Source organism: Anguilla rostrata, chromosome 3 (assembly GCF_018555375.3).
Source record: "Anguilla rostrata isolate EN2019 chromosome 3, ASM1855537v3, whole genome shotgun sequence".
NCBI lineage: Eukaryota > Metazoa > Chordata > Actinopteri > Anguilliformes > Anguillidae > Anguilla > Anguilla rostrata.
Window position 1 is genome coordinate 17,477,182 of NC_057935.1, and position 13,076 is coordinate 17,490,257.

General features: G+C 45.4%; 1 protein-coding gene across 1 annotated transcript in view; it reads left to right on the forward strand.

Annotated features, from left to right (window-relative positions):
* The window catches only part of LOC135250346 (unconventional myosin-XVI-like), a 123,978-nt gene extending 111,374 nt beyond the window's left edge, over positions 1-12,604 (forward strand). The window contains 1 exon segment of the mRNA XM_064326547.1: positions 9,201-12,604. Coding sequence (XP_064182617.1) covers positions 9,201-9,392 — 192 coding nt within the window. The 3' untranslated portion in view covers positions 9,393-12,604.
* Positions 12,605-13,076: the final 472 nt, after the last annotated feature.

Here is a 13,076-nt window from a genome sequence, read left to right on the forward strand (position 1 = left end):
TAATCAAAGCAACAGTCTTTTGATTGGCTCATGCATGATGGTGAGTGTCAGGTATGAGAGGACAAGTGCGTGGGAGCCAGCGAGCCAGCGTGCTACAGAAGGAATCTCCGCGCTGTGGCATTTCAGAAGGGGCTCTCGTCGCATCTGCTGCCATCTTGCACGCTTGCCCTCGGCATCAACCCGCAGATGGCCTAGTAACCGGCCTGAACAACGTCTCTCACGGCACAGACAGATGACCAATCTAAAGCTGTGCCTTACAACACACTGAGCGGGGATACGAGGCACATTCCACACCTTAGATAGTGCCACGTGGGTTACTGGACAATTTCTGCAGATTTCCAAGTGCAATGCAGGTAACCCGATGCATTGTTCACCTTACATACCACCATTTGGTTACGTGGACACATTGCACTCCTCACAAAAAACTATGTAAGAACCCGGGTGTGCTGCATACCTTACAAAGCACATCACAGTAACTGTGTGTGTTTCGTGCCTTAGGAAGTGCCATTTGGCTAACGGGGCGTGTTCAACACCTTCATCACACCTGTACCTGCCCCTGACAACCCATCCTCAGCCTCGCCAAGAACACATTCGCACACTGTCACAGACACACAAACATGAATACATACTGGACACAAACGTTCATACACACACACTCAACTTACTTGTACATGCAGCTGCAGTACGCAGATGCACGCAGATACCACTCACACACACACACACACACACACACACATGGAAATTCTTCAGCAGGCTCTATAAAATGTCTTTTTGCAGGTGTGCAATCATGCTCTACAGCATTTGATTGACACAAACTAAGCAAGAAAAATGCACTTCAGCTGAGGATAACGGTCTCCTGGATGAATCTATGGGGTTCATTAATTCCAAATATTTCCCTTCAAACACCTACATGCCAAATACCCATTGAAGGGGAGAAATCGAGTTCCCCTGCCAGAATTGCATTGTTCTTCTTCAGAGCATCAACTCCTCATTCTCTAGCGTCGTTATTTATGCATTTAAAATCTCCTGTGAGACATTTTTCCAGTTTTAAAATTAAGAGGGCAAGGAAGTGTCCATGAGTGGCCCAACTCTAGATTCTAAGTGTGTGTGTGTGTGTGTGCGTGTGTGTGTGTCTGCCTGCATTTACAGTTGTTCTTTATTGTGCAATGCTGAAAATTTGAATTGAAACCAGCAGAAACAGATAGGCCATCCAGTGCCATGGTAAATCTGTTCCATTATGCAAGAGCTATAAAAACATGTAGACTTTTTTTTCATGGTTGCTTGATAGTGGAATGTCTGGAGTTTTATGTGGAAATTGATTACTTTCATATCCCTGAATGCGAGAGAGATGTGGTGCGTGACTCAAAAATCGCATGATTACACTTGAAAGACCTTTGCATTACAACGCGCCAATTCTTCAAATTACATTCGTTTGAATGATCAGTGGTAGACAGTTGCACTTTGAGAATATTTTTATGACTGAAATGTACAATATTTCTTATAATCTAGTCTCCAAATGATTCAGACAGAGGCAGTTCTGTAGGATTTGTTAAAAGCCCTGTGAGGGCCAGAGTGAGGTCTACCTGAGCCTTTCAATCAAACCTTTTGAATTCAATATACTGCTCTACACAAAAGACAAGTCACTTCTCGTATTGCCTCCTAGAAGCTAGCTATTCCATGTAAATGGAAAGGAATAATAAGTAATGAGATGTGATTGAACTATAGGCCTACTTAAGGTCAAGAGGTTACAGACATTCATTTCAATGTATATTTATTGATTTGCAGTTTATACTTTTAATGTCACTGTGTACCTTGTCCTATTTATTTTTTAAATATTATATTTGTATTATATTATAGAGCAGTGAGAGGAAGTTCAGAGTAGTGAACAGAAATAAAAAGTGATTTAATAGGGTGTTGGGTCCTCAAATGTAGCCTGTATCCGCTATGGCTCGGATTCTAATATCTTCTGGAGTTCTGATGGAAGAAAATGGCTCTCCTCTTCCAGGAGGACGGGAGTGGAAAACCTTGCCTTCTGAATATTGCGTTAATGCTCGATTGGTTTCTGAACTGGTGACTGAAAAGGTTATGACATATGAAAAGCATAAGTGTCACATTCCTGGGCGACTACTCCAGGTGCGTGGGTGGGGGCCTACAATTTCATCTTGAAATACAACCCATACAAAGGAAAGAAATACTGTAACCTGGGGTAAAGATGATGCCATTAAGTAACAACAGACATGGACTTCTTTTTTTATGGCTGTGCCAAGAAAATGCACCCCATACCATTGCAGAATGACGAGAACCCTTCACTGTCACTTTACCGTTGTTTTCATTCGCTAACTGTAGACTATAAGGTAGTGCATGGATGCACATCTGAGTAGCATGGAGACTGCTTGGTAGCTCATCCTGTTCAGCCACTGTTCTAGAAAACAGATGGTCCCCTTGGTCTGTTTTTGAATCTAGACCATGCCAGTGCTGACTGTGGCCTGCTGTCCTTTAGGGAGATCCACAATTGGCTCTTGTATCGCCCGTAGATATGGGGATTTCAGTCAGCCAGATTACAATGTCTCATTGCTCATTAGTGCCCCCTGCTGGTGGATTGGGTGCCCGAAAAGTCCACCGGTTGAAGTGTTTTCCTCAAACTCATGTCTGTGTGAGCCTGACTTACGAAATACGGTGTGGCAAGGTGCTCCAGTTGACATCATGTACCACAGAGGAGAGCACATGCTTGTCTGCGCTCTCCCGAATTGACACGGTCCCGAATGATCACCATGAGCGCTGGAGCATAAGCGTGACCTGCATTCCGCCGTGGAGAGAAAAAAAGGGAAAAGCAGAAAAAGATATGGTATGTAACCTGTTCTTGCTGTTATCATGGCTTCCTCAGGGATAATGGCGCAGGGTCACAGACCTTAAAAGCTTACACCTCTGGACACCCCAGTCAATCCCTGGATTTGAGAGGTGGGGTTGGGGGGGGGGGCTTTTATTATCCTGAATGGTGCTCACCCCCTCGTTCATGCTCTTCTCCTCGTTCATCCTCTCCACTCTCTCCCTCTCTCACTTGATCCTAAATTATATACAGTCTTGCGTGTGAAGTGGTCCTGCTCTGTGGCGGTGTATCAACAATTTACTTGTTAAATCCAGCATACCGCCACTCGTCCCCCAGCGCCGATTGGCCAAGCTCGATAATGCCTCCATACCTCGGACTCCCCTGCCCCCCAACAGCAGTTAAAATTACAGCCAATTACCTTACGCCACCATTACCAAACCCGTGACTCACGCTGTACCTCCACCATAGTAGATGAACAGCAACTACAGGGGAATTCTGAAAACGTTGGCATTGGCTCCTGAGGCTTGAACCGTATGAGGGCTGTGTGTCCTGTTCTTTCACGGTCGGCTCCACTTACAATCCTATTAAACCCAGACTGTATCTGGAGTCTGTTGACTTACTTGATCTATAAACAAACATCACCCAGCAGCTAGCTGCCATCAGTTTTATTTATGTGCATCTGTCGGTGTGCTCACGTGTAAATTCTGTTTGCATCACTCACCAAGAACAGCAGACTTTGTTCCTGGGAGGATATCATCCAGAGATCGCAAGTCGTTTGCGCTGTCCAGAGAAACCCGAATGTCAGCCAAGGTTTTTAAAGGATTGACATTTTCGTCAGCTCTGAAACAGTGGAGGCTCTGCTTGGGTCGGTCAGCTTTCGCTTTTTCTAGCGCTCCTTGGGGCTTTGCTTCATCTGATTTTTCAATGTTTCTTTTCCTCAGAATGTGTAATATCCGTTTGTATGTTTGAGGCTCGTCAAATGTTCATGAGACTGCCAAAAAGTAGTTTGAGCAGATCTCCTTTTGAACTGAGCTGTGCAGATTGCATGATGGGAGTAAACCTTAGGCCCTAACTGGCACAGGCTGACTTCAAGCATCCAATCAAGCTGTTGTGTGATGAGAAGAAGGTAACCCCACTATCTAAATCCCTCCCACTCTGGGGTGATAGAACTGCCAATTATGTGCCAGCCAGCAGAGGTAACAGGCACATTTGCCCCTGGCACAGTTTGGATTCAGTAACAGACTATGGGGCACATCCACATTGTAGCCCAGGGTCTTAACAGGAAGGGCCTCCCAGCACCGACCCCCCTACCGCTTATTTTATTAATCAGTGCAGTTTACTAAGCCTTGTAATCTGGCTGTAAATTGATGGTTTGTGAAGTAGCTTGTATTAGTAAAGCTGGACCAGGCTGTCCTTGCCCCTTGCTGTCAGCGGATGGGGGTAGGCTGTGAAGAGGGGCACTTTGAAGTGGAGTGAAGTGCTTCATAATGCATGTGCATCAGAATAAGTCCAGGCCTCTGGGAGAAAGAGTTCTGAATGGTCAAAGCAAAGCTGTCCATCATAGTTGACAGCCATCCCCCAGTAGAATGCTGCCATGGAAAGGTTTCCTCAGTTCCATAAAAGGCATATTATTTTGACCTTTAAGTTGCAAAAGTTAAATTGTTTTTGTTACTTGATTTGGTAATAATAATGTGCTATGGTAAACTACAGCACTCTTCAGTACATGAAGCTAATTATGACATTGCACCTCATCGCAAACAAGCAGTAGTCAGCCACACATATAACACACACAACAAAAAGTATTTTCTTTGTAAGGTTCCTCATTCCTCATTTATATTTTAGCATATGTTTGTAAATCTAACAGCTGATTCAGTTCATGAATACATAATTCAGTTAATAAACGATGGCATGTACTTTTTATCTTCAGTAAAGTATAAATAATAATGGAATACAAGCTAAAGAATGAACACACAGAATAAATATTTTACCAAGTCATTTGTTTTGGGCACATTTTGAGAGCACAGACTTTCCAGAATAGCAGTTCAGCAGCACAGCTAACCTGAGGGGTAGCCTATAGATGGGCAAAATTAGAAAAATCTTCATCTGGCCTGACTTTTGAGCATGGCGAATGTCAAGAATCACCAGTTAAGGGGTCAAGGGAGACTAATTGTACACAAGCAAACATATCAGCTTGGTTGATGCTCAGTGTCAAAATTCTGTCTGTACATGTTTTTTTTTTTTGTTGTTGTTTTCTTTCTTTTTTAAAATCTAACAATATTGGTAAAACACGTTTATCATGTTTACTCTTCGACTTCACGAGCTTCTCTTAAAAAGAGGTTGTATTTTTTATTGAATATGTCATTTCTTTGTAAAATTCATCCTGGCTGATGTTAACATTCTAGATGTATTAATCAGGAGCGTTTGGTCTATGGCAGATCACAGCATGTATAAATCTCCATCTTCCCCAGGGATTCTGGTTTTACGGGAAGAGGTGTCAGACAGACAGTAATTGATCTAATTTTAATTGCATATCAGGTCAAAGGCATTGAATATTCCATCAATATGGCATAAATGAGGCATGCCTTTCAGAAGATCATAAGATATTACTTAATAATTGAAGAAATACAATATTCTGGTTTTATTTCAGATTCATGATCAGGTGTAACACATCATTAAGCCGACGTCTAATTATGCTGATAGTGCGTGCTCCAGTCAAACTGAAATTAAATTAATATTTCTGTTTTGGTAAAATCAGCTTTTTCCTCTTTAATCAATAACATAAACTGAGCTGTTAAGACCTGAATGGAAGAGAAATGTTTTTTGTCCTTCATTGTGTCTCTGTTCTGTGTGTGTGTGTGTGTCTGCACTTGTGTGCCTGTTTGTGTGTGTGTGTGTGCCTCTGTTTGTGAGTGTGCACCTCGCACGTGTGTGTGTGTGTGCCTGTTTGTGTATGTGTGCATGTGTGCGCATGTGTGTGTGTGCATGTGTGTGTGCGCCCCACGTGTGTGTGTGTGTGTGTGCATGTGTGTGCATGTGTGCCTGTTTGTGTGTGGGTGTGTGTGCATGTGTGTGTGTGTGCCTGTTTGTGTATGTGTGCGTGTGTGCGCATGTGTGTGTGTGTGCGTGTGTGTGTGTGTGTGCCTGTTTGTGTGTGGGTGTGTGTGCATTTGGGTGCAGCGCTACAGTACCTGCATTTCCATGCAGTGGTGCACTGATGTCACCTATTCTAACTAGGTGCAGACACCTGAAATTCCTGCATGTGGCTGGCGGTGGGTGACCGAGCCTCAGGCCTGGTAGATGGTAGCAAACAGGTGACCCTGCAGGAGTGCAAATCAGCGATACAAAGTGTTCCTGGCTGAGCTAAAGTCAGGATCCCCTAAAAATAGACCGTCAGCGAGGTGTAAATTATGGATTACTCCGGCAAGCTCCATGGCAAACAGAGGGGGCCCCCGTTCGTCACGTCTCTCTCTGTGTCCCTCTCTCTCTCTCCCTCTCTCTCTCTCTCTCCCTCTCTCTCTCTCTCTCTCCCTCTCTCTCTCTCTCTCTCTCTCTCTCTCTCTCTCTCTCTCTCTCTCCCAGCTGTTTGTGTGGGTGGCCTGCATTCCTTGAAAGCATGGCTGCTTCAGCGAGGGACAGCATGCGCTCTGCGGAAGTATTTTGTGGGTCAGGCAGCGCGTCTTTATTTAGTCGTGACATTTTGGTTACGTACCACCGGTGGAAAGGGCTGGTAGTGGGGGCAATCCCCCCATTGCACTCATTTGCTAATGACCTAATGACAGAGCCGGCCCTTTCCACCCCTTTCTATCTCCACCCGTCCCGGTCCTAAGGTCAACAAGCCACTTTAGGAAATGTCTAACGTGTTTGTGAGCCCATTTTTAGGGCACCAGAGAGAGCGGTCACTCTCTACGTAAAAGCCTCTGAAAATGCCATGCCTCTTGCCACTCTGTGACATTAATGTGACCCGCTTCTGCCGGTGAAAAAAAAAAAAAAAAGGTCCCAGCTGTACAGATCACAGAGGGGTTCACCATAGAGCAGCGCGGTTACGCTACGACGTTAGGCGCAAACGCTCTCCAGCGGACGAGCGAGAACAAAAAGAAGTGACAGGTGGTCCCTTTGGCTGATTGTTTACAGATCGCTGATTGGATTACGGAGCATTCCGGCGCTGTGAGAGGCAGCCCGCTGACATGCGGACGTGACGAGCTCGGGGGGTTACCGGACTAACGCTGGAACTCATTTTTCTTTTCTTTTCTTTCTTTTTTTCTTTCTTTCCTTTTTGTATTCGGTCACCTGTGCTTTGCACCAGACCGCTTTATATCAGATGGAGCAAAATGAGTTTGTTTTAAATAAACGGTGTCATTCAGCTGAGTTCACTTGTTATTCATCTCCAAAGGCAACCCAAATTAGAGCACCTGCTGCTCTCCCATGTTCTGACATTTTTTTTTTTTTGATGTCCGGTCGGGGCTTAGCAGTGTTTTGAACTGTCCTGTATTTGACATTCAATCTTGATTTAAAGTCAGACCTCAAACAGCTAGCAAAAGAACACTGGCCACTCACACTCTGGCGTCGCATGTGTGCGCACACTTCACGGAACGTTCCACACCTTCTATTCTAGAGCTTGTGCTCATTCTGGAGCCTCATTTCTTTGATCAGTCCATTCTGTTGCCTGGAGACCTGGTCAAGGTGACGGGCCTGTGAAACTCTGGGAAATTGAGGAAGACATTGTCCAAACAAGCCGCTAGCTGACACAGAGCTTCCTGTCTGATTTGCTCTGTGGCGGGAGATTGGAGACAATAGCCCAGAGTGGGGGAGAGTGGAGTCACACAGGGTTCAAGGACAGTCCCTCCAGCTTACACCCGTACCTTGTCCTGCCAATGGGGTCAGTGTGTTCTCTATCAATGTAGCCTTGATGACACTGAGGAGCCAATAGCAATGCTTTGTGATGAGCTTTTCCCGCCTTGAGGAGGATCTTGGTTCTTTCTTTCTTTCGTGTCCTATGTCAGACTGTGCTGGGATCTTGGTGAATATGATGCATTCCATATGACCCCACTAGCACCCACATCCCCTACCCCACACATTTTACACAGTTGCTGTCTGAGGTTAGTAGAACCCAGATAACTGACATATCATAATATGTTTTGCTTTAAAAGACATTTGATTTAAATAAGTAAAGTAATAATAGCAATAATACGAAGAAGAAGAAGAAGAAGAATAAGAAGCAGAATAGTAATAGTTTGAGTTTAATAGTAGTCGACAGTAGTCAGGTGACATGGTTTATTCAGGTGTTTTCCACAGCGAAGAATATAGGAATTCCGTGGTGCTTTCAGGTGTACGTGCAGCAGATGAAGGATCACATCATTCACGTTTGTGGTTTCCCTGCTTGGGCTAGGTCACACCACAGATCCTCTCTGATTGGTGCCATTCACCTTAAGCTTGGTGTGATTTGAATGCTCATTTGAGTGATTGATCTCAAGATTGATTGCTTTTGACTGATGAATAGCCCTGTTTAAAGAGACCGGCGTACGTGAGTGGGGGGATGTGAGGTGTGTGTGTGTGTGTGTGGGTGTGCATGCATGTGTGTGTGTGTGTGTGTGAAAGAGAGAGAAAGAGAGGGAGAGAAAGAGAAAATGTGCACATATGTGTCATGGTTTGCTTTCTCCTATTCTGCCTGCCTTAAGTGACGCATGGTTATGAATAAAATATGGCCGCTGGTGTGTTATTAGGATGATTTAATTAAAACTATCTATCAGGGAGGGAATCTGCCGCCTCCTTCCAGGGGCACTCCCAACCAGTATATTTACACTAGGGATTCCCAGGGCTGCCATTAGAGTGATCTGCAGCCAGCTGTTGTGTGGTGGTGGTAGAGCCGCCTGCTCCAGTTTCACCTGCTGTACATCCATAAACATGGGGAAAGCAGGCAACTGTGTGCAGGAAGGGGAGATTTGAAAGAGGACAAGTAGAGGTTAATTCCCAATCAATTCACCTCCGGCTCGTGTAGTTTTTAAATGTTGGGACACTACTGCTTGTGAAATCTCTTACAAATTGTGCATATCATTTTTTAATGCAACTTATTGCTTTTTCATGAACAACACTTATAGTTTTTTTTTTCTTTTTTCTGTGCCCCATGAATGGGGGCAGAAAAAACAGAATGACATACAAGCGACATCAAGATGTATCATGTGAGCATGAGGCTGATAATATTCAACACAAAATTACTAGCCTAATCTCATTGCCTGTTTCCCACATAGCTAGAGTTATATCCAGTAGACCTACTGCTAATGAGTTTCCTCCACCTGGCTGCGTGAGTGGCTTTGTGATCAATGGAAAGAGGAGAGATCAGAACATACAGGCATGCCCTCTTCATCTCTGTTCACAGGTGATCCAGCAAATGAGGCTGTCGCGGAATGAGAGCGCCGCCCTACAGGAGCTTCTGGACTGGCGCAGGAGGCTGTGCGAGGAGAGGGGCGACTGTCGGGACCTCCTCCGCGGGGCCGAGGGCGACCCTGTCACCGCCCCTTCCCCGCTCCGCAGGAGCAGCCCCGTCCTGACGAAGAAGGCCCAGCCGTGACACGGGCCTCTCCCCGATGGGTCACGCCCGTCTACCCATTCTCTGGCTCGCTCTCTTCCTTCCCATCGCTCCTGACCCACCCCCCCACTCCCTTCCCTATCCATCTCTCTCTCCCCCCAGAGTGGTCTGAAAATGTGTGGTGATGGTGGGTGTTTCTTGGCCAACCCTCACTGAGAGAGGCAGGAACATGTTCCTTTGTCTCTCTGACTGTTCTTCCCAGTCTCCCCCACGGTATTAGTCTGGGGTGAGTCAGGGATGAGTCTTAGGTTCTTTAATGAGACTCTGACCCCTTGCACTTAGAGAGCAGCTCTCTGAGCCACACTTCTCCTCTCTGACTGTTTTTCCTTCCCTTCCTTGCCTTGGGATAAGTCAGGGATGAGTCTCTCTAAGGTTCTGGGATGAGTCTCTGGGGCTCTGAGAGAGTAGACAGGGACCAGCTCTCTGTGCCCCAGTTTAGTGCCCCTGTCCTGTCTTATGACATGTTGGGGATGAGTACAGGGTGAGTCCCTATTAGGGTTTGGTTCTGGGATGGAACACACACACTGACCTCAGCTGAAGGGACTGAGGATCATGAAGTTAGACTGTGCCTTTACTACTGGTGCACAGAGACAAGTAACGCAACTGCTGGCCTTCAGAGTGAGGGTTGTCTATAGCTATTAAACAGCAGACCTTTAGGCTTGTGTAGCCTACATAATGGACCTCTCTGGTCTCCCACACACATGTCTCCTTTATCCTTGCTTGCTGTAGTCTCTGAATGCCATCCCGTGAAACCCACACTCAGCTGGTGCTGGTCGTCTCGTGCCCGACGCATCGGCGGCGGACGCGTCCGAAGTTTACAGGCAGACGCTCGCGTCTGCGCTCACATTGACCTCAGCGCTAGCCGCCAATCCTCTCCGCCCTCCAGGTGTTTCTCACACCCTGAGACACAGCTGCAGGTTCAGGGATAATTGGGCGGAGCCTCGGGCACTCGCCTGTCGAACCCCGGGCCAGCGTGTCCCCTGCTCCGGTTCGGGGGCCACACTGCGCGCTCCGGTTCTGGCTGCCTCAGTGCACCGCCCGCCCCAAGTACCCAGGTCAGGAGACACCGGCCTTGAGACCAGGTCTAGCACACAGACACGTCTGTTCAACACTAGTGACCGGCACAGAGGCGAACACACAGCCGTAAAACCCGAGCCGCCGCCTTCTGCCAATAAACGAATGTGAGATCGTCAATGTGAATGTCAGACCCAAGAGACCACGTTTGACCACGGCCTGGAAGAAAATGTGTTACTGCTCTATAAACTCCAGTAATGTGAGAAAAAATGTGTCAAACCTTAGAGAGCAGCTTTTGCACAAAGGCTGATGCCAGTTTATCAGGGTGCTCGATGCCTGTAAAATAAGTGGAAGTTCAGAGATGAGGCTTTCATCATTTGCACCCTATGTACTTAAATCCAAGTCTGTAAAAGACTAGTGGGGACTATTTAGAGGTAACGAGGGAGGATTCTACTTTAAAGTGCTGAATAATCTGTTCGACAGCGCAATGCTAAATATCACGACAGGAAAAGGTCATTCGTTTGTGCGTACATGCCTGTATACGCACACGCAAACACACGCACACAGACACATGCACAATCGACACCGTGCCTCTGGAAACGTGTAGAGGAACAACGCTCAAACCTCCGTGGTCTAACAATCCTGATAGAACAAAGATCCGCCATATTCCTGTGAACATCTGATGACATCACGTTTTTCTCGAGATTGCATAAAATGCATCAGAAAAAAAGGATTGTGAAAAATCATTTAATTTAGATCTTTTCTCTGTACATAAATAGCGGGTGATTTCTGTACAGTTTTTAATTAAAATGTGTGTGCACGGGTTGCCTTGCCTCTCCCAGCCTAAGCACAAGGAACCACTGCATTGTATGGTGAACCGTCCCAAATTTGAGCCCAGATACCTCCAGCGGATGATGGGTGAACACACTGTAAATATAATGTTCTGTCTAAGACCAGAAGGGACTGGCAAAAAGCGTATAAGTGTATAAGTTGTCCATCTGAATGCAAGTCTTGGTTCATAGCAAAGTACAAAATAAGTGTTTGTCACGTGAATATTAATTATTTTGTGCAGAATGATATAGTCAGTTTATGTGTAACCTCTCCATACAGAAATCATCACTGCCCCCCCCCCTTCACCCCACAGTCAATATTTTTGTACATAAGTTACGTTTATATGATTATGTTAAGTTAGATAACGCACAGCACCTGTGTCAAATATCTTGTCCAGTCAGTGCATTCCTTGCTGTCTGTCTCTTGTTTGCTGGAACAGAGATGCACAAGCTGTTTTGTGGTGGGAGGGGCCAGGCATAATTGACAAAACCCTGCCCCTGTTTTATGGAAACGCCCATCAACCCGCAGACCTCACCTCCCTTGTATTAAGGTGAAATTAGCCAGTAGCTTCTCTCACTTCAGCCTTAATGAAGAACAGCCAGATTAGCACTGAGCGCACTGAAGCACTGTTCTCTATTAGGCAGGCTGGATGGGGTGAGCCGTCTGTTCTGCATCAGGAGTTCAGCTCTAGGACGACTAGACGCTCCACCACGGTGGCAACTCTTTTATTTTTCACTGCATTTTTCCCCCTTGTCTTTTAAAAAAACTGTATTTATTTATTGCTTTATTTCATAGAAAAAAACAAGCATAATGCACAAATATAAATACTTCTTTTTTAAATAAAAAAAACCCCACCAGATTCTGCAGTTTTGTAAATGCATGAAAGCATAAGCCTGTGTACTCGAGCCTCTTTCTGTATGCTTCCTTTTTTTTCTGTAGATGAAAAGTCATTTTTACGTACACTCTGACTTCTCTGGGTGCTAAAATTTCCCTGCCTCCATCCTGTGTGTGGCACAGAATAGGCCAGTCCCCGAACAATTGGACTGCCTGGTTCTGTTGTGGCCGCAACGGTGTTTTTTATCAGGGCAATTTTCTCTGGAACAGTCTTCTGTGCACATCACTGCAAAGTGGACCTTTTAACTGACATTGTTTAATAATTCAACAAAAAAAGGGTTTTTGCTACTGTCTAACTTTTTTCTTTCTTTTTCTTTCTTTTTTTTGTAAATTCAAAATTCAACTTGTGGTTCTATTTCACTGTGTTTGTGGGGGAAAACAAAGAATGCCTCTTTACACATCTCGTTTTCAGTATTTTCTACATACCTGTACAGCAATAAAGCACAATTGTGTCATCTCCGTGCCCAGTGTATTCAACCACATGAACGTGTCCGTTCCACCCCATGCGTTGCAGATGCTGCACTGGCAAGCACTCTCTGCCCTGGTGAGCTGCGATCAATCTTCCATTGAGGAGCAGCACTCAGGAGTAACACACAGTTACTAATCACTGCCAGTCTGCCTTGTTTCTCACTGTTCTACCAGCATGCCGCCTGACAAAGACCTACTGTACAATACCTTTACTGTTACCCAAAAGTGTCTTCCCGGCTAACAATTTTTGATTCTTAAAACATTCCCAAAAGTTTTTAGTACCTGTTCCCTGTACATATACATCTATCCAGTTTCCTGGATGTCCCTTCAACCCAAACAAGTGACCAAGTCACAGGGCACATCACAGAAACAGCTGTAGAACGTTCTATTTTATTTTGCTTCGTTTTGTAACTTTAGATTTTAGCTAGTCCTGTTAATTCAATAAGGAATGTTAGCAAG